The sequence below is a fragment of the Postia placenta genome (assembly GCF_002117355.1).
Source record: "Postia placenta MAD-698-R-SB12 unplaced genomic scaffold POSPLAscaffold_1, whole genome shotgun sequence".
NCBI classification, from domain to species: Eukaryota; Fungi; Basidiomycota; class Agaricomycetes; order Polyporales; family Adustoporiaceae; genus Rhodonia; species Rhodonia placenta.
The window spans coordinates 1,884,934-1,903,597 of record NW_020169832.1 but is presented as its reverse complement, the minus strand read 5'-3'; the positions used below and the strand labels follow the sequence as shown (position 1 = coordinate 1,903,597).

Below are 18,664 nucleotides of genomic sequence, written 5' to 3'. Positions count from 1 at the left end.
AGTTGAGTTGGTCAATGTTCTGTTCCTGACCAGACGCGCGTGGGGTTGTCCCGGATCAGAGATCTCCCTGCAAGATTCTCCGACTCGATCACACCAACCTTGTCCAAGAACACCTTTCTCGCCCAGACCGTCAGAACGCTGTCTCAAAATGCCGAAGAGCTCAAAGAAAAAGAAGGATAAGGCAGCAGACTTTACGGTACTTTGCGTGCCTCGATGGCCGCTTTCTGCACACTGAAGGAGAATTTCGCAGAAAGCCAAGCTGAAATTAGGCAAGGGCAAACAGGTACCCACCAACGCGGTCGATACATCTTTCAAGGCTCGCTGTACGTGAGAATATCCTACACTTCATTTGAAATCTGAAGTGTGATCAAGGTAGCCATCGCACTGCCAACCCAGAGCATTGTCCTCGACAAAAGTAGCCAAGCGCCCACAACCAAGAGGAAGCTCACGTTTGACGACTTGACATCTCATTTAAAACATTACAATGCTGCCACCAGGAGAGGTATGCTCTCGCTCTACAGACGGTCGAGACGTCCATCTTATACTTGTCACAGATGCAATACTGGGTCTTCGAGAGCTTCTCGAGTCGTATCCGGATCTCATTGGTTCAAACTTGACAGCCCTTGTAAGCAGCTGTGTACGCGCCATAGGAGACGAGGTAAGCCGAAACTACGTTGCAAAGTCTAAGAGAAGTTCTTACGTTGTCTGTAGGATGCCAGCGTGCGCAAGGCATTGCTGTCATTCCTAGGCTGGCTACTTCGCCAGGTTCCTCCCGTATGTTAGAGTGTCACTCAAAACATTTTGATCTCAATTGACTATGTATCACAGGAAGACATACTACCACATTCTCCTGTGCTGCTCCTTTTTACCACCTCCGCCCAGACTCATATCTTCCCCGAGATACGCATCGACGCCATCCGTTTCCTGGACCTGTTTCTAGAACTAATTCCCGACGTCGTGACGGAAGACTGGCTTCAGCCCAGCAGTCATGGAAGGAGAGTCCTTGAAGGCTACCTTGGTATTTTGAATGCTGGCACCACATACGGCGAAGGCGGAGGTCGGTAACTTCTTCACGACTACGCATACAGTCACTCGACTAAGCCCTCTCAATCAGATACGGGGCCCGTGCGAGCAACGAGCACAGCAAGCGTGATCCTGTCACCTGCGGTACGCCTGTCTCAATCGTGGCGTCTTACGGCATACTGACATGCCACATGGGATTGCTGAAGTCGAAACTCATCGTCTTGAAGTCCTTGTCGTCATTCCTGAGCCATGCACTTTCCGCAACTTTGTCTTCCAGCCAACCGAGCAGCTCATCCTCCGCGCATCCACCAACACCAACCTGGTTCCTCTCGTCGTCGTTCACCTCTCTCAAGGCTTACGAAGCGTTCGAGTCCGTCTTGCGTCCGACGTACCACGCCTCACAGTCCATGTCAAGTGCACGCTATGCAGAACGATGGTCAGAAGAAGCCGATGTGGATGTCACTTTTGAGACGTTTCCCGGCCAGTTTGACGCAGCATCAGCTCCAACAGGAATTTCGTGGAGTCTACAGGAGCTGATGAACGTTGACGTGCAAGAAGTCAATCAGTCTGGGGATGACAACAAGTCACCGTCTTCGTTCGCTGTGGTACGTATTTTCGAGCAGCTGCGGATAGAAGAGCCTAACACTCACGAGCTCCATACAATGCAGCACCTTGCGCGTACGTTGCACTCAACGGTAGTATCCACGCTCCTCGACTGTGCACCGTCCGTCTTTTCCCCAAGTTCAGTTCCTCCAGAGAGGGAACTGCAAATGGTCATAGTTTTGGGGGAGATCTGCCGTACTCTATACGGTTCGATATTGCGAGAAGCCGGCGAGGTACGTTTCCTCAGGCGTATATTGTGTCATGATTCCGATATCCCGCAGGGCGACAAGGCGGAGAGCACAGCAATCAAGGAATTAAAGCAGATTCTTGGATACTTGTCACCGTACTTCCCGTTCACAGTGGCAGGCTCTGTCGTGGCAAAGCGGGACATCAAGGTATGCCTCCCATAGCATGCGGGTGCGATGGCTAGTAGCTGAGCGAATCCAGGTCGAACAAGCGTTCCAAGATCTCAACCTCGTCTTTTGCGAGCTGACATCCTTTCTGATCCTCGCAACCTCCCCGGTGGGCCCTCACCCACGCCATCCGCAGGTAGTACAGGGCAAGACACGCCATCGCGGGAAGTTTCACCCTAGCGGGCCATTAGAATCGTCGCCGCCTCTGCAGACATCAAATGTCCGCGATTACGTCGTCCAGCTGCTCCGCGGAGAAGCGTCTGCAGGCTCATCACAGCCATCCATCGCGCGGCCAATCACGCCGGCCGCATACTCGGCTCTGCTGCCCACCATATGGTCGCTGCTCAATAGCGCATCTACCACCGTGGGTGCAGACAGCACCTCGCGGGCGGTCCTGCGCGTCGTCGTCGAGCATGCGATCAAGGCATCATCGACATCTGTCGTAAAGCGGTCAACGATCGATTTCCTCGCCCGTTTGGTGTTAGTGAGTCCACTATAATTACTCTCGCGCTGAGAATAGCACAGTCTGATCGCACGCCTCGCCCAAGCTCGAGCGTGAAACAGAGTACCGCGGCGTATTTATCACCGGGCGGAATTCGGAAGAAGACAGGGTCCTCCAGGAATGGCTGCTGCACCTGCCGAAGACGCTCTGGGAACTTGGCGGAGCCAGCCTGCCCACGACGGAGGTGCGTCCCCGACGCCTATGATTCGGCCTCTACCAAGCCCCTCGGGCTCACATAACACCCGGACATAGGCTATTCTGCGGTTCCTTCTTCGGCTGACACAGCGCAAATCGCCACTGCTACCCGACGAGGTCCGTGATCGCCGGCCGATTGCCCTGCCGTATATAAGTGCTCATGAGTTGTGCCCTGTTGCGTTTTGCAGACCCTGTCCTTTCTCCGTAGCCGCCTCGCGCCCTACTTCGTCATCTCGCATGCGACACGGGGCACGTTGCTGGGTCCGTACAGCAAAATTCCGCCCGCGTCGCCGTTGCGCAGATTGGTGCTTGACGTCGTAGTGACCATCATCTCAGGTGCAGGTGGAGACGGAGGACGTGATGGGCTGGTGAGCGCAGTAGATGAGGCTGTAAAGGGGACAGAGGAGCAGTCATACTGGATTTCTATGCGGAGATGAGTCCTGTAATGTACTGAGATATCGTCATACCTACTTCGACGTCTATGAAGGTGCTCATGGTTCACATAATGAGAGATAAGAGATAGCGCAGACTTTCATTCCATTCATTTGACATCTACCCAGGATGTGTCTACAACATAAGGGCGCAGGCATAACCAGAGCTAGCGACCGACGATTCCAGGCATGCTCGATGCGATACGTTAATGAATTCAATACGAGACAGCCCTCCTAGCCTCCCGCCCCTCCGCTTGCAAAGGGGGTCGAAAGGAACACCAACGCCCGGGCGTTGAGGGACGGTCTGGAGCCTTATAGCAATAAAAAAGTATGTAGAGAGCAACGGAAATGTAGATGGTATGTGCAGCATAAGCAGCAGATGCTGCTCACACGCTGGTATGCGCGGAATGCTTATGTTGACCAGACCCAGGTCATACCAGTGAGACGACCAACGGCAAGTTGAGCCATATCCTGGAAGGCAGTGGGAGTGAAGTCCAAGCTCGTCACGTCGCAGCCTGTGCAGCGGTCGGTGACCGTGACCGTGACCGACTTGCCCTGGTCTATAAATCCGATCATGATCAGATAAGCATGCCCCTTGACAAAACGAGAACCGCAAACGCACAGTTGGCAGTGATCTGCTTGTTGCAAACAGGGTTGGTGTTCGGGTTCGTGCCATCATAACCCCTGAAATTTGAGTGATTGTCAGGAGTGTGATGCTGCGCAGAAGACAATTGGCACTCACGGGTAGTTGTCAAACAGCTGCCAGGAGACTGCAACAATGTAGTCGGAATCGGTGTTAGTGATACCGCAAGCACCAAGACCAGCCGCGTAGAACGTGGCTAAGGGAGGAATAGTTTAGTAACGATCACACTAGGACTAACGAAGATGCCCCACCATCACCCGTGTTGGTCTCGTAGAGCCAGGTAGGACCGGAAGCAGCAGCCGACGAGGTGGATGTTGGCGTGTAGGTCGGCGACGGAGGAACATAGGTGCTGGTGGGCGCCACATAGGTGCTAGTGGGTGCCACATAGGTGCTGGTAGGCGGCGCTACATAGGTGCTGGAAGGTGTCTCATAGGTGCTGGTGGGTGCGACGTATGTGCTGCTGGGGGTGAAGGCAGGGACAGACACGACGATCGAAGACGAGAACGTCGGGGGCGCGCCACCAACATTGACAGGAGCAGAAGAGCTCGCGCTAAGGACAGAGGAGGAGACGATGGTCGATTGGGCGACATCACTTGTAGAGAAGACGGATACTGACGGTGCAGCACTGCTAAGGACCGAAGAGGCAACGACCGTGCTGTTCGCAGAGGACGAAGGAATGCAGCGCTTGTTAAGGGAACGCTTGCGCTTCGGCTTGACTATGACCGACTCGGGCTGAGCAATGACCACAGGCTCCACATGGTGGGCAGCAATGGAACGATGGTGGTGCGCATTCCGGGCGAGGTGCGGGGTAGCAAGCGCAGAGGCGTAGAAAGCGAGCGTGAGGGCGACGAGTGTCTTGGCGAAGAACATGGCGACAAGAACGTGGGTAAGAGAGTGGAGGATGGAGAGGGTGGTCGGGTAGCGGGCGGGGCGAGCTGAACCTCGGGAACAATGAGGGAAGAAAAAGGAGGGCCTTATATAAGGAGGGACGGAGGAGGAGCTCGCAGGGCCAGGAGTCGTCAAGGACAAAGCCAACCACCGGTGGTAAAACGTGGGTCAGGGACAAAGCACGCAAACAATTTTATTTATGTGTTTTTCGGGGTGGGTCCCACGCCACCATGCAGGCTAATTGCAGCCAATGGGAGGCGGTGTTCCCTTGCCGACCCCTGTGTCTCCGGCCGTGACTGTTGTCCACAGAACAGCCGCAGCAATTATGCCTGGGCCGTTGCCTTCCCCCGTACAGGCCTCCATCTCCGGCCTCATCTCGAACATACATATGCCTCGCGCGCGGTCGGCCCTCGCCGCACTGCGACATGTGTCCACCGCGCGAATCACCGAATCACACTCCCATTTCATCATAATGTACAGCAATTACACACGCATCACACCCCCGGGTTAGCCTTTGCCGCGTGCATCTTCACCAGCCCTGTACTAGACGTCTCCGCTAGGCTCTTCGCGTACGCATCAATCTTCCCCAGCAGCAGCACGCTCTCCAGCCGACTCGGCTCCGGCGGTATCTTGAATAGTCTGTTCACGTCCTCTTCGGGCAGCGGCGCGAGGCCCTGCGCCACACGCGCGGCGTTCTCCTCCTTCCGCTTCGACACATACGTGTCTGCCCGCGCCTTCTCGCGCGCAATCTGTCGCTGCAGGTAAGCCAGGTTGCCTTCCTCGGTCTTGTAGTTGTCGAGCGCCTCGATAATGTGCTCGAGGTTCCGCGACACGCTTGACGTCCCCAGATTTAGCGTCGCGAACGAGGGCGGCAGCGTCGTTGATGACGTCGCCGATGACGGGTTAACATCAGGTCCTGACAATGGCGCGCTCTCTGTCAGCGTCCCCAGGAATGCACTCAGCAGCGCGTTCGTCCGGATCTTGAGGGGGATTTCCTCCAGGATAGAGGAAAACGTAAGCCGGTGGCTGATGAGGCTAAAAGTGGCGCGCACATAAGCTATTAGAGTTTGCCCAGACAGATCCCATCGTACCTCGCCGTGCTGAAATTGTTTCTCTTGTACGCGTCCAAGAACGCTTTTGTAAGCCGGAACGCCCGGAATGAAGCGTTCCCTCGCGCAGTCTGCGACATGTCTAACAAGGTGCGAGGAAACAACGTAAGTCCGCAGCCCAGCCGCACGTGCGCTCCGCATACCGTGCACAATTACGATACCCCCATGTCTAAGTTTTTCCTGATGAATAGCCTGCGTGTCGACGAGCGTTTGATTGAAGAACGACCCAAGCGTCATGGCCTGGTAGAATCCCACGACGCTGTCATCTGCCTGAACCTCCTTCAGCGAGCGCAGCATCGCCGCCTGGAACCGGGCTATGTTTGGCCATAAACGTGCTCAGTGTCCGACATACCAGACTTTAAGCGCTATGATGGACTCACCAACGCCTTTGGGGGACTTATCGTCCTCATCGGATGGGAGGGGGAAAGAGTTGGACACCTCCAGCGTCCCGTCGAGGTCGAGACCAAGCACGAGTCCGTGAGCGGCGGGGCCGTGCGCCTCTCGGGAGTGCTTGATGATCTTCGTCACCACCTAAAAGCGCCGCACACAGCGTCCGCGCCCCAAAATTGACATCGAGCGGTTTGAGAGGAGGCAGTCAGATATGTGGTTCAACAGATGCGCTCACACCGTGTGAGAATCGGTTTGGAAGCGTCTGAAACGCAAGATGGAACGGGGAGAGAGAGCGCGCGGGTAGGGTAGAGGGGAGAATGTACGTTCCGAGTGTGCATCGAGATGCAGAAGATGCGGGGGTAGCGAAATAGGAAAGGTCAGGCGTACTCACCATACCGTCGAGCTGCACGCAAGTCAGCGAGATTTCTGCCTCAATGTCAATTGCCTTGGACATGGAGGCCGGGATGGCTTCATATGTGGGGGCAGCAGGTGTAGGTGCTGCAACCGGCGCGGGGAGAGAGGCTGCAAGGGCAGCTGCCATCGAGGTTGCCGCAGCCATTTTGATTGAATTTTAGCCTGTGCGAGCCTTGTCTTGGTTCTGCGAGGATCTGTCGCCGTGAAGGATGCGTTGAGCAGAGGGGAGACGGAGAGAGAGCCCTGGTCGCCGGTAAGCAGGTGGAATGAAAAGTGCCTGCAGTCGGCTTTGCGACTTACCAAAAGCGGAGGGCTCGTCCAAGTCACGTGAGTGAGAAGCGCAGAAGAGGCGCCGACCTTTGACGAATGGACCTTTGACGGTTACGAGCTGTGTCGAGATCGTCCCGAAACCGAGCTCCTATGGCATCATTGAGTGGGAAAAAAGCCAGCAGTTTATTGCCGCTGTCATGGCAGCATGGCGAATGCTCTGCAAGTGTCACGCAAGCGAGAGGCGGCCGACATTCAACCTGAAACAGCCTGTGGCCTGTTGTTCTTCAGGCGTTTGCGACGGCCGTGGCTCGTCCACTCAGTCTCTCTCCAAATACTTTCGCATCTTGTGCACTACACATACTGAATGAAGGTATGTATGCATAGCATGTCGAAGGCATCGACGAAAGATTCAGGGGACCAAAAGTTAACGCTCAGCTCCGCCGGTGCAGTGGCGGGGGTGCTAGCATTAAGGACGAGGTCGAAGGAGATACTTATATTTTCTTCGAAGGACCACTAGTCCCAAAAAATCAGATGGCCGCCGGAGACAAGGCAAACCTTCCGACGAAGAGAAATCCGATCAGCATTGCGATTCACGGTTAAATCTGCCTCATGGCGAAATGTCACCAGAGCGTCCTATGTAGGGTTCATTTACCACAGTCTTAAAGCCAGTGAATGGCTGAGTTGACATGTAGTATATCGTTTGCACGCGTATGACGACTGCTCACAGGGCTTGATGATAAGCCTCTGGGTTGCGATCGCGTCTTTGGGGCGTGCGATGCAATGGCAAGCCAACAATAGGAAGTATCTCATTGCCCAGGTACAGTTTATTCCATTTACATCACGGGTCATGCTCATCTTTTGCTGTAGGATACGGCGTTTTTATCACGATATCAAGCGCTGCGCGCAGCAGATGCCAAGGGAATCACGAAGTCAAGTTCAACTTCGGGCGTGCACTTAATTCCAGCAGCCAGGTATTTCTTTGTGTCATCCAAACTCTCCAATGCCTGATTATAAGTTTATTCTAAATAGTATTGCACTCTCTTGTCGTCGTCACGAAAGGTCGTCGTTACTGCTGAACGCAGATATGGGGACGATGCCAAGGCATATGTCAAAGTCGCCCGTCATTCTTCGGCTGATACGTCTTTGGGCTACAGGCAGATTATGGGCTGGCGCGCGAGGCGGCTTACAATCTCTCACTAATATTTGGTGCGACTCCAGCCGAGAACTTGTACAGGCGATGGCGGTCTCTGTAATTGCGACCCTTACGGGCGGTCCTCGAAGTCGCAGCAGTCTCATTTTATACCGTGACAGTCTGTCAGCGGAATCGTGCTGGCACGTAAGTGATTCTCAGCATCGCAATTTCAAGGCGCGTGGATCACCTGTATAACTTAAATGCGTCGTGCATGACGACGACAACTTCTCTATGATGCTCAACGTGTTGAGTACCACCATTTCTCACTTCCTTTGCCTCGCCCCGTCAAGATGATACGTCTATCAAAACAAAGTTTGTGGACAGCCTACGACGAGACGTCTTTTGTGAGCAGATCGCAGTAAGTAAGCCTCACTCGAGTAATGTTTGAAACAGTACCCAATGATTGTCAGCCTACTAGCATCATTGACTTCTTATGCTACGACATGCTTTGCCCATATATAATATTTTCCTTATATGAAAGGAGGTCGAGCAGTTATTCTTGGACGAACTCCTGCAGATATAATCGATATCATCCACGTTCCGTTAAAATTAGATACCTTCAACACCTGGTGACCGTACGCAAAGGTTGTGTTCTCACAAAATGCCACATGCCCTTCAACTTGTAACCTAATCTTTTCAATGAATACTCAAATCGGCTCAATGCCCTGTGCCTGGCCTATGTTGGGTTTACGTGCGTCACGTCGTCCTATCGTTGGAAGGCAGGATCTCGCTGAGCTGAGCTGCGTGAATAGATGCTACAAAACGACTTGCGACATTGGTCCGAAGGAGTCTATCTTCCCATCAGTCCATTTTGTTCACATTGCGACCGAGGCTCCGAAGTAGGAAATAGCCTCAGTTGCATTCGCTAGCTCGCGAGTGGCGGGCAGCATGAAATGTCAGATGTCCGCAGGGCTTATAATGAATAGCGTAGCGGGACACCTCTTGAATAAGAACCCTCGTGCACATGGAAGACCCTATTCGCGAACCCAGGTACAGTTTCAGTTCTGAGTTCTGTCAACAGTCGTATATTTAGCACTGCCGTTTTGCTCGCGGCAGACTCGTCTAAGACTCAGCAAGGGGTACCGTCGGCTTTCCGTCGAGACGAATTTCCTGATAGTCTAGATGGCATATGGCGCTGATTCTCGCTTGATCTCGGTGTCGTAGAAGGATAAGGATAGCAACCCTGACGCATGGAACCGCACGTATATTGTCTTTGACGTATCCGCTCTAAAGTGGCGCCGGTATTTGAGGTCTTTGAGAGCTCTGGGAGCCGCGTACACCCGCCGCCTTGTAGATAGTTCAAGCGGTATTTGAGGAATGTTCATCTGAAGCAAACAGGAACATGGGGGAGACCGACGGTGGCTGAGCGCTTGCAACCTACCGTGATCAGCGTGAGATGCGATCGCGAAGCGAGAGCCGTAGTTTGTGTAACGTGCACGTGATCGTCGGGGCAGCTCGATATGGGCGTCTATGACGCTTCATAAACTTACTCCAGCTCTCTCAGAGGACCGTATGAACCCGCTTCTGCTTCCACCATGAATCGCCAAACACGTATTATTCTGCTACTGGTCATAGATGTCTTGTTTTTCTTTGTGGAGCTTATCGTCGGTGCGTTGTGTAAGCTCCATGATCTGGAATATCAACGCTGATTGATTACTTTAGGATACGCCGTCGGTTCATTGGCCCTTGTGGCGGACAGTTTCCATATGTTGAAGTGAGTGTGAAGTAGGATCATTCTGGGTGAGACATTGAGACGAAACCCTCTCAGTGATGTCATGAGTCTGGTCGTCGCCCTATATGCGATTAAGGTGGGGCTATTCCCTACACGGCAACGCGCTGAGACAACCGATTCCCCGTCCTGCAGCTCACCAGTCAGACAACAACTGACGCTCGTTACTCTTATGGCTGGCATCGCGCTGAAATCCTTGCTGCCCTGGTGAATGGCGTGTTCTTGCTGGCTCTTTGTTTCTCTATTTCTCTGGAAGCGATCGAACGATTCTTCAGCACTCCTGGTGAGATTTATGCCGTCTTCTGCGTGCCCGACACTGACTCATGCCATGCAGAAATCTCAAACCCCCGTCTTGTTGTGATTGTAGGGTCATTAGGTCTTGCATCAAACATCGTGGGATTGTTCCTGTTTCACGGTTGGTGCAGTAAATCCGCCGGTACTTCGAGGTCCTAAAGTTTTCCCTTAGAGCATGGCCATGACCACGGACACTCGCACGGCAAGGAGAGTGCTTCGTCCTCGAAGCCTGCTAGTGTCCGCTCTAACGGCGAAACCGAGAATGACCCTAAGCGCAAAAGCGCCCAGGGGACATTGCAACAACCTCGTTCGCGTGGCCGCTCGGACTCGCTCTCGTCAATGTATGGACATCCTGCTGCTACGCGTGCATCGATGGTGCAAGCAGCGCAAGACATGGCGTCCGCACGATCCCCATCCCCGAACGGCCGCGGTGGCAACTCTCGTGCCCGAAAGTCGCGTTCGCGCACACGTTTTGTTCCCAATGAACCCCAGGTCCCTGAGTCCATCGCGGGGTCATCGACTGACCACACCCATCGCACAGATGAGACGACACCACTACTGTCGTCGGAGACGGCGTCAGCCTCGTCGGAGGGCTCGCACTCCGAGCATGGGAACAGCAAGCATGCGAGCGGCCACTCACACGGACACAGTCATGGATCAATGAACATGCACGCCCTTCTTCTGCACGTGCTAGGAGACGCGCTGGGTAACGTGGGTGTGATTGCGACAGGTCTGATCATCTGGCAGACGTCGTTGTCGTGGAAGTACTACTTCGATCCAATGATCAGTCTAGTGATCACTGTGATCATTTTCTCGTCCGCGTTGCCTCTAGGTGTGCAGTATTATGCACCTTCGCGCACAGGTTTATTTAACGACCTTTATGTGCAGTTCGCAGCACATCCTTCATCTTGCTCCAGGGTGTCCCTTCGACAGTGTCAATAGAGGATGTCAAGGATGCGATACTGGCTGTAGATGGCGTGTTGTCGCTGCATGAACTTCACATCTGGCAGCTCTCCGAGTCTAAGAATGTTGCATCTGTCCACGTCATGACCTCGCGTAATCACGACTTCATGCCGGTCGCCGCGCAGATCCGCAAGGCTCTTCACCACCAGGGCATTCATTCTAGTACGATTCAGCCGGAATATCATAATCCACGCAATCCATTGCCAGAGGAGAGCCTCAAGGTTAGCAACTCACCTTTGACATGACCTATGACCGAAGCTCACTTTGTTGCTTGCAGACGTCAGCGGAGACATCGTGTCTGATCTTGTGCCCTCCCGATGCAGAATGCGACCAGGAAAATGCATGCTGCGGTGAGTGTTCCATACTTGATTGAGTCATTGGGGTTTTCATTGTACTGAATGACGGTGCCGATAGCTCCATCATCAATGGATGTATAAGATCAATTTACTACTTCACTGTCACACAACTCTCCCATTCCGGAACATAATTTACGACATCATTGTCATCATTGTAATGTCCTTGAGCGTAAGCGAACGAGGCAATCTGTCTGTATCTCTAAAGGTCAGCCATGAATGTCGGGAAGTTGCCAGCAAATGGCTGCGAAGTGGTTAGCCGCTTCACAATCATCGCCGCCGTAGCTCCATTTCCTTTTCTGCGGAGATCATTGCCCAGCCTTCGAGCCATCGCAGCAGCTGATTGTCCCAACACCATTTGTTGCTCTCCACATACACTGTGAAGGGCGTATTCGAGATGAAGAGCGGCTGTGAGAGCGGAGGAAATGACGGCAATCAGCAGTTCGCCAGTAGTTGCCTGTTCTGATAGAGAAAAGCCGTCTGCTGCTGCAACCAAGCCGGGAACATGCTCGTGGAGGAAGATAGGTAGCAGTGGCGGCGATTGCGCGCGCCGGGGCATCGTGAGCACGTACGTTGCTATCCGCTTGGGGGTCTCGATATTCCCTCGTGTCGCGGTGACTGAGATTTCGTTCCAGAGCATCATGAGGAAATCCATCGGAGAATTGAACAGGAGACAGCGGTCGACGTCTAGCGCGGGCGCCTGAGCGTCTGCGAATGCATTCCTAATTGCTTGCGAGGAATGGTCGGTCCAGACGGTGTTCTGGCCGAGAGAGCGAGGGGGTTCTATACAACACAGCCTTTAACAGTGGCTTGGGGCATGGCGCATGAACTCACCTTCCGTAGGTGCTCCAAGAGCATTCAAGGCTGCACGCCGGATCAGCGCGGGGTCAAAGGGAGCTATTCGCGTGAGCTCGTGTTTAGGAACGGCAGGAAACAGCCTGAGTACAGATGAAGCAGACAGACGCAAAACGGTCGGTGGACAGGACGACGATAGAAGTAGTGTCTGTAGAACGTCCAGGTGGAGAGGTGCCCTGTACCTAAGCTTTGCTGTTATGAGAAAGGCCATCCGAAATCGAATGGTTTTCGTACCCTCTCCGACGAATCTCCGTCATCAGAGATTTCGCCACACCGACCGAAGTCCAGTTGAGGAGCGGGTCCATGAAGAATTGAATTCCGTTGTTTAAGATACTCCTGTCTATCTTGCGTTCGGCGCAGAAGATGATAGCTTGAGCGAACAGAGTGGCAGCAATGCGCAGAAGAGTCTTCGGCCGTGTATTCCTACACTATGATAAGAACCAAGCTGGCGTGTAGTACCATTCCTTTACTTACCGGAGAATGGTGTCTTCGATACCCTCGCTGCTGCTATCGAAGAGAGCCTTGAACCAAGCTCCGTATGCTTGTTTATCGTCTCCTTTGAACTCCAGGGGTGGGCGAGCAGTGGATGCTGACCGTATCAAGTCCAAGCTTAGCTGACGCTCGCCGAGACGCAGAGTAGGATACGAGACCTTGGCACAAGGGCAGACGTAAGTGATTCAGTGAAACCTGTTCTCATTCTCACAGACTCTCACGTTGCATCGGACTATTGCTTCCTGCACGAAGAGGACAACATCTCCTACATGCGTTACCGCAGTCCGTGGATCGCCTATGGTCAGTCAGCAATGCGCTACACTATCAAAGTTGTGGGACCTACCGACGGTCTCACAGTCGTAATCCTCTATGAAAGCGAGTGCATATGCTACGAGCACTTGTGCCTTGACATGCAGTGATACTATATCGAGGGCTAGGTTGTATCGGCAGAGAATCCTGCATGTGTGGCTCAACGATTCTAGGTCGACGGAGTGTGAAGGCGAAGTGAATCTCTGCAGGACCCATCAGCGTCGTATCAGCGTCGTCTGAAGGACGATATGACCTTCTCAACGACTTTTGCAAAGGCTGCATGGCTACAGGGATCGCGACAGCATCTATCCACAAACGCGATGGCATCGTCGATGTTGCTTTCAGCAACTAGTTTTGACTCAATGTAGGGCTGCCAGCGCGTTAGCACAATCGATGTTTTGATAGACGGAGACGTACAACTAGGTCCATCCCCGCCTCTTGCGCCTCCATAGGCAGACGCGGATGAAAGTCACTGAACAGGGCTGGGTAAAGAGTGGCACCTGTTGAGATTTCCATGAGACCAACTGACACCAGCTGGTGTAGTATCTCGACCGCCACAGGAGGACTATGTACGCATGTAGATGATATGACTTCGCTTGAGGAAGACTTAAATACCTCGTTTTTTCTCCGAGAATGTCAGAATTCATCTGTAAGCTCATGTTGTCACATCTTTGCATGAGATCAGAGCGCCGTAGGACCAAAGACACAGCGTTTTGCAAGGCCCCGTGCTGCAACATTCACTGAGGATTACCACGGTTCACCAGTGTAGCAGGACGCACCCATTCAGCATCTGGAGCACTATCTCCTTGTACTGCTGTCTGGAATCTGTGCAGCAACAGTGGCAACTGAGGATAGTTAAAGCATGAGCCTCGAATTGCATTGGCAAGACTTACCCGACCAGTGACGAATGCTCTCCAAATCAACGCCGCTCGCGTAGAGTTAGGACCCGCATCCACACTCTGCGCTAGGCAGGTGAGTGATGACACGATGAGCTGTGTGTAAAACACGACCGGCTTCCAGGCAGACCACCTGTATAGTCCCACAAGTAAAGCAACTATGTGATCTCCATCTCCAGCTCCGAATTCACAAGCTCTCCCATGTATCTGCGAGGTTCAGTTAGAACGGCACACTACTGCAAAAGATGAACAGGGGCGCACTAGGCCGTTCAAGATTAAACTACAGGTGACGAGGTCGGTATCGGAACCGGGACCTGTCAAGTCACCCCTGCCAATTGATAGCACCGTGTGCATCATTTGTGCTTCTCTCGCCACCTGGGTGTCTGGGAGTAGAAGGCTTAAGGAGAATGCGAACGAGTCAAGATCTTGCCGGACCGCGGGCGCAAGCCGCAAGACTTGCAGCATGGCATTGACCTCCTCATAACAGGGCCTCACAAGTTGCGGAGGCATTTGTGATACATCTGTCGCGAACGGCAACAGTAAGATAAGTAATTCTGAAGCAGAGGTTGTCAACTGATGGAAGTGGGAGATGGGAAGGGCGTGAGCTGTTCGGAGCAAAGCCAATGAGTTGAACACTGTTGCCAGTAGATCGTGGATCTGTTCTCCATATGGTACTATAGAGCCCAAGGGTGGCATGCCCGATGCGTAGTGAGCATCTAGAGCCACTCTACAGAGCATGTCCAATGTGGCGGCATGATGCAGATTGGTGGACTTTGCTGCCGATAGGAATGTTGAAACAAATTTTGGCAAAGAAATTAATCCATCATGTATCGCTTGCTTGAGGTATACTTGTAGTGTGGGATCCCCAGGGTAGTCGCGAAAAAGGAACAACACGGAGTCTGGACAGCTGCACATTAACGCACTATGTGGAAAGAAGTAAGTGTCCACTCAACTGCTAACATCTATTTGAACATTATCTGTGACAAAATGGATATTTTCGTTAGCAAGGAACAGTTTGCACAGATTGACCCACTATGCAGGTTTCGTAAATTCATACTTTATTGGTCCAATCAACCGCTTACGCACTTTCTGGGCAGACACTCCGCTTTGGAATGCGTTACGCGTAAGGTCGTTGATCGACATATGGGCTAGTTTGATGATAATTAGCTGTGTCCGCCGAATGCAAACGCCGACCTGGAAGAGCAGCGGGAAAGATGCCGCGGCGATAGATCTCGATCCTGTGTGGTACCCACGCACTTCCCATTAGCCATATCAGGCAAGTGTTGTATTCGTGTACTGGCATTGTGACAACAAGACACCCGAGTCAACGCATGCATGTAATTATAACCGAGGCGCGTAAATCCGAGCCATCCCTTGTAATAGAATACAAACGTAGTTCGTGCGTGACAGACCGTTCGCACATCATCATCTGCACTTAAACAATCATGACCATCGTCCAGTCGCTGCATGTAGCACATGGCAGAGTGGATATCATACATATCTATAGACAAACCTCCTTGAAACATCGAAGTGCAATCAAGTGACGCGGGATGCACAAAACAAGAACACAGCATACATGACTGAATTGTAAGCGTCCCAGGAAGCCTTCGGCTGTTAGATAAATATTGGTACGGCAGGAAGAGACACTTGCAATGTACAACAGCGGGACAAGAGACTACGCTGAGGAGACGTGAGAGGTATATACAACTCAAAAGGGTCACAGGTAAACGCAGTAGCCTCATACTTTCGACACTAGCCTTCGGGTTTCCTGAGGCGTAAAACGTAGTATCGTGGACAGAATCCTGACAAGGTGCGGCTATGAGAGACGATGTTAATGTCAATCTCAACGGTACATTGCGTGGTATCGCACGTACCCTCATCTCCTTGTGTTCCAAGAACTGCAGTATTATGTTCCTTAGATATTCGACGTTGATCTCTTCGTCAGACTTCGCCACCGCAGGAGAACCGGGTCGAGAAGGAGTATCCCTCGTAGTCAGATCTGACACAGAGGACCGTGGCGAGCGTATTTCGGGACTACTCTCTTGCCGTGAAGCCCAGTACCCGACTCCAGGATTGCGCTGTCGCTCCAGCAACGCTGCCGAAGATTGCACTTTGCGAAGCTCCTCACGCAGAGTCTTATACAAAGCCTTAGTAAGGCACACCCTTGTTAGATGTAGTCAATTACCTTATTGTGCGTGCGAAGCTGCGCCTCACGCGCCTTGCCATCCTCGACAAGCTGCTGGATGGCCACTATCCGAGCATTGAGCTCACCAACCTCGGTGTGTGCATTGTTCTGCCAGAAAATGTGAGTGACGAGTTGAGGGCGCATTGCGCTCTTCTCACCTCAACTTCGGCCGCTCTATCAACTTGCGCCTTGAGCTCCAGTATGCGTGCTTGGTATGCCTGGAGTTCCGCCTTGAGTGCGTCGATCTCCTCCCGCAAGCTATTCGCGCTCTCGGACTCTTCCTCTCGGCTCTTAGCTGAGGAATTCAGTACTGCCTTCAAGCTCTCCAGATCTCTCATCTTCTCGGAGAGCTTGTGGCTCCACTCAGCCTCGCCCTCGTCCCGCTCTCGCTCGACCGCACTGAGCCGCTTCCGTAAATCGCTGATGCGTGATTCGTACTTCACCTCCGCCGCAGACAGGAGACGCGTAACCTCTTGTGCCGATGGACCAGTCGACAGCGCTCTGCTCTCATGTTCGCGCCGTGCATCCGCGAGCTCCTCGGAAAGGAGTGCGATACGCTCCTGAGCCTCGTGCAGCTGGTACTGGTACTCTGTCGTCTGGCTCTCCATGGTCTCCAGGCGGGATCGGGATGATTCAAGCTCCGCTTGACGCAACTGAAGCTGGTCGAAAAACTCATCCTTCTCTCCTTCCAGTGTGCGTACTGTAGTTTGGAGCTCGGATACACGCGAGCTCTTGCTCTCAAGCTCACGAGCGTGAGAAGACTGGAATAAACAGTTACGACGGGCATATTACATCAATAAAGGGCACCGCTCACCTTCGTGGCCATCGCTTCCATTTCAAACTGACCTCGAAAGGCTAATAGCTCCCTCTCCTGCTTGTCCTTGAGCGCATTCATCTCCTTCTCGAACTGGCTCTTGAGGCTGTTTAAGGCTGTTTCTTTGTCCGCAGTAAGCCTCTCGATCTCGCGCTGCAAATTGAGCTTTTCAGCGGCCTCCTTTTCCTTCTCCTCCCTCTCCTGATCCTTCATCGTGCGCATCTCCTTCAGCGCATCATCCCGCTCCTTCTCGGCTTTGACGAGTTTCTGTCGCACGGTCTTGAGCAGTGTGACAGCTTTGACGCGCTTTTCCTCTTCGTCTTTCGCCGTCCCGTTCGCGCGTCCAACATCCGCCTGCAGTTTCTCAATCCCGGTCTTCTGTTGAGTCAGCTCTTGCTCGAGTTGAGAATTGGTGTTCAGCGACGCCTTCAGCAAAGCCTCCGCCTCGTCGACCTGACTTCGCAGTTTCTCGATCTGATCAGACTGAGATTTCGACTCTAATCGGTGAATGTCTCTCAGCTCCTCTATCCGCTCCTCCTGTCCTACCCAAGCCAGATGAACTTCGCGCGGGAGACTTCGCGTGAATCTGGTACGTACGAGTAAGCTTCCCTGACAATCGTTTGATCTCATCTTGGGCCATCTGCGTACGGGCCCTTAGCACTCACAACCTATGTATGATATGAGCTTCTCACCTCAGTCTTCATATTCATGTTCTGCAAGTAGTCGCGCAGGCTATCCAGTTCTTGCACGCTCTCCAAAGGTGTGAGCTCTCGCAAGATCCTGTCGGCAGCCATCTTCTCAGCCTGCAGTCTCTTGAAAGACGTGGAGACATCTTGCGAACATAAATCAGCAAATATGTATTTTATGATCTCACAAGTATACCTGAAAATCGCTTCTCGATTAGCTTCAGACGCTTTTGCAACCCTTCAACATCTGCTTCTTCTCCCTTCGCTTCTGAGCCTGCAGAGGCTACCTCAACAGATCCTGGTGCCGCATCGAGCGAGGCCCGAGCAGTATATCCAGGCTCCGATGCCGGTACTGTTTCACTCGCGACCAACACGCTGGCGCCTTCCAATTCCCCCATATGACGTGCAGATTCGCTAATAGAGTCGGGCCCACCCGATGAAGCATGATCGCCTTCGCTCAAATTAAGATCGTGCACGAGCTCAGTGCGGAGAGTAATCTCTTCTGCGGCTGGTGGCGTGGTGGACGAAGCCTCCTCTTTACGGATCACGTCCGCGTAACCTTCGTCCGCAGTGTGGATGGTCGCTTCATCCTCGGCGGAGGCGCTGTCTGATAGCGCATGGTGATCGGATCCCTCATGCAGGGATGCAGAGGGTGTCCCTTTAGCGTCATCGACAGATGCCTCGACCTGAGCGTCAAGTGTGACAGAAAGTGAATCGTCCGCATGCGTTATATGAAGCGCGGTGCTGAGCTCCACGGGATCGACGACAGGGGATAGCCTTGGAGAATCAGGTAGGGGTGTGGACGTAGGTGAAAGAGGATTATGTAAAGGCATCACTTGGGCTATATTGACCGCCTCCGTAGACACAGACACGGACAAAACCGATGCGTTATCCTGTATGCCAGCAGCGTCCAGCTTTGGTGGAGATGATGCATTAAGAGACAGAGCGTCAAGAGGATCTCTCATGTCGCCACTCTGAGGATGCGGTGAATCAGGCAGCGGTGTAGAAGCGGGGG

At 53.0% G+C, this 18,664-nt stretch overlaps 6 protein-coding genes across 6 annotated transcripts; 2 read left to right on the top strand and 4 right to left on the bottom strand.

Moving 5' to 3' along the window:
- The first annotated feature begins 137 nt into the window (after positions 1-137).
- Positions 138-3,236, top strand: POSPLADRAFT_1164791 (hypothetical protein). The gene is made up of 14 exons (XM_024487845.1): positions 138-196; positions 251-323; positions 377-502; positions 555-658; positions 712-774; positions 829-1,057; positions 1,115-1,167; positions 1,230-1,580; positions 1,647-1,859; positions 1,908-2,021; positions 2,074-2,523; positions 2,588-2,725; positions 2,794-2,853; positions 2,925-3,236. The coding sequence occupies exons 1-14, from the start codon at positions 149-151 to the stop codon at positions 3,171-3,173; spliced, it is 2,271 nt and encodes a 756-aa protein (XP_024344226.1). The 5' UTR covers positions 138-148; the 3' UTR covers positions 3,174-3,236.
- A 280-nt stretch (positions 3,237-3,516) lies between these two features.
- Positions 3,517-4,842, bottom strand: POSPLADRAFT_1037988 (hypothetical protein). The gene is made up of 5 exons (XM_024477305.1): positions 4,427-4,842; positions 4,062-4,360; positions 3,910-4,006; positions 3,790-3,851; positions 3,517-3,727 (listed from the first exon to the last, which is right to left on the bottom strand). Exons 1-5 carry the CDS (start codon positions 4,678-4,680, stop codon positions 3,579-3,581), a joined length of 861 nt encoding a protein of 286 aa, XP_024344225.1. The 5' UTR covers positions 4,681-4,842; the 3' UTR covers positions 3,517-3,578.
- A 300-nt stretch (positions 4,843-5,142) lies between these two features.
- Positions 5,143-6,842, bottom strand: POSPLADRAFT_1176245 (hypothetical protein). Its single transcript, XM_024488410.1, has 5 exons — positions 6,589-6,842; positions 6,188-6,338; positions 5,951-6,121; positions 5,790-5,889; positions 5,143-5,733 (listed from the first exon to the last, which is right to left on the bottom strand). The coding sequence occupies exons 1-5, from the start codon at positions 6,754-6,756 to the stop codon at positions 5,193-5,195; spliced, it is 1,131 nt and encodes a 376-aa protein (XP_024344224.1). The 5' UTR covers positions 6,757-6,842; the 3' UTR covers positions 5,143-5,192.
- Positions 6,843-9,608: 2,766 nt separating this feature from the next.
- POSPLADRAFT_1051566 (hypothetical protein) lies at positions 9,609-11,496 on the top strand (the record flags this gene model as incomplete). Its single annotated transcript, XM_024480182.1, has 9 exons — positions 9,609-9,681; positions 9,736-9,787; positions 9,842-9,881; positions 9,938-10,085; positions 10,137-10,217; positions 10,269-10,928; positions 10,985-11,280; positions 11,337-11,409; positions 11,474-11,496. 9 exons carry the CDS (start codon positions 9,609-9,611, stop codon positions 11,494-11,496), a joined length of 1,446 nt encoding a protein of 481 aa, XP_024344223.1.
- Positions 11,463-14,879, bottom strand: POSPLADRAFT_1176240 (hypothetical protein; the record flags this gene model as incomplete). Its single annotated transcript, XM_024488409.1, has 12 exons — positions 11,463-12,195; positions 12,247-12,449; positions 12,502-12,690; positions 12,742-12,917; positions 12,981-13,054; positions 13,103-13,271; positions 13,322-13,438; positions 13,486-13,633; positions 13,684-13,796; positions 13,848-13,913; positions 13,962-14,171; positions 14,199-14,879. The coding sequence occupies 12 exons, from the start codon at positions 14,877-14,879 to the stop codon at positions 11,615-11,617; spliced, it is 2,727 nt and encodes a 908-aa protein (XP_024344222.1). The 3' UTR covers positions 11,463-11,614.
- Positions 14,880-15,702: 823 nt separating this feature from the next.
- On the bottom strand, positions 15,703-17,593 carry POSPLADRAFT_1127844 (hypothetical protein; the record flags this gene model as incomplete). Its single annotated transcript, XM_024483670.1, has 5 exons — positions 15,703-15,780; positions 15,839-16,099; positions 16,150-16,257; positions 16,308-16,910; positions 16,964-17,593. 5 exons carry the CDS (start codon positions 17,591-17,593, stop codon positions 15,703-15,705), a joined length of 1,680 nt encoding a protein of 559 aa, XP_024344221.1.
- Between the last annotated feature and the right edge of the window lie 1,071 nt (positions 17,594-18,664).

Coding starts and splice junctions, on each gene's coding strand:
- POSPLADRAFT_1164791 (XM_024487845.1), top strand. CDS start 149: ATGCCGAAGAGCTCAAAGAAAAAGAAGGATAAGGCAGCAGACTTTACG. Junction 197..250: donor ATAAGGCAGCAGACTTTACG/GTACTTTGCGTG, acceptor AGAATTTCGCAG/AAAGCCAAGCTGAAATTAGG. Junction 1,860..1,907: donor TATTGCGAGAAGCCGGCGAG/GTACGTTTCCTC, acceptor GATATCCCGCAG/GGCGACAAGGCGGAGAGCAC.
- POSPLADRAFT_1037988 (XM_024477305.1), bottom strand. CDS start 4,680: ATGTTCTTCGCCAAGACACTCGTCGCCCTCACGCTCGCTTTCTACGCC. Junction 4,007..4,061: donor CGAGACCAACACGGGTGATG/GTGGGGCATCTT, acceptor TTCCTCCCTTAG/CCACGTTCTACGCGGCTGGT. Junction 3,852..3,909: donor CAGCTGTTTGACAACTACCC/GTGAGTGCCAAT, acceptor CTCAAATTTCAG/GGGTTATGATGGCACGAACC.
- POSPLADRAFT_1176245 (XM_024488410.1), bottom strand. CDS start 6,756: ATGGCTGCGGCAACCTCGATGGCAGCTGCCCTTGCAGCCTCTCTCCCC. Junction 6,339..6,588: donor GCGTGCAGCTCGACGGTATG/GTGAGTACGCCT, acceptor CGGCGCTTTTAG/GTGGTGACGAAGATCATCAA. Junction 5,890..5,950: donor GGGTATCGTAATTGTGCACG/GTATGCGGAGCG, acceptor GCACCTTGTTAG/ACATGTCGCAGACTGCGCGA.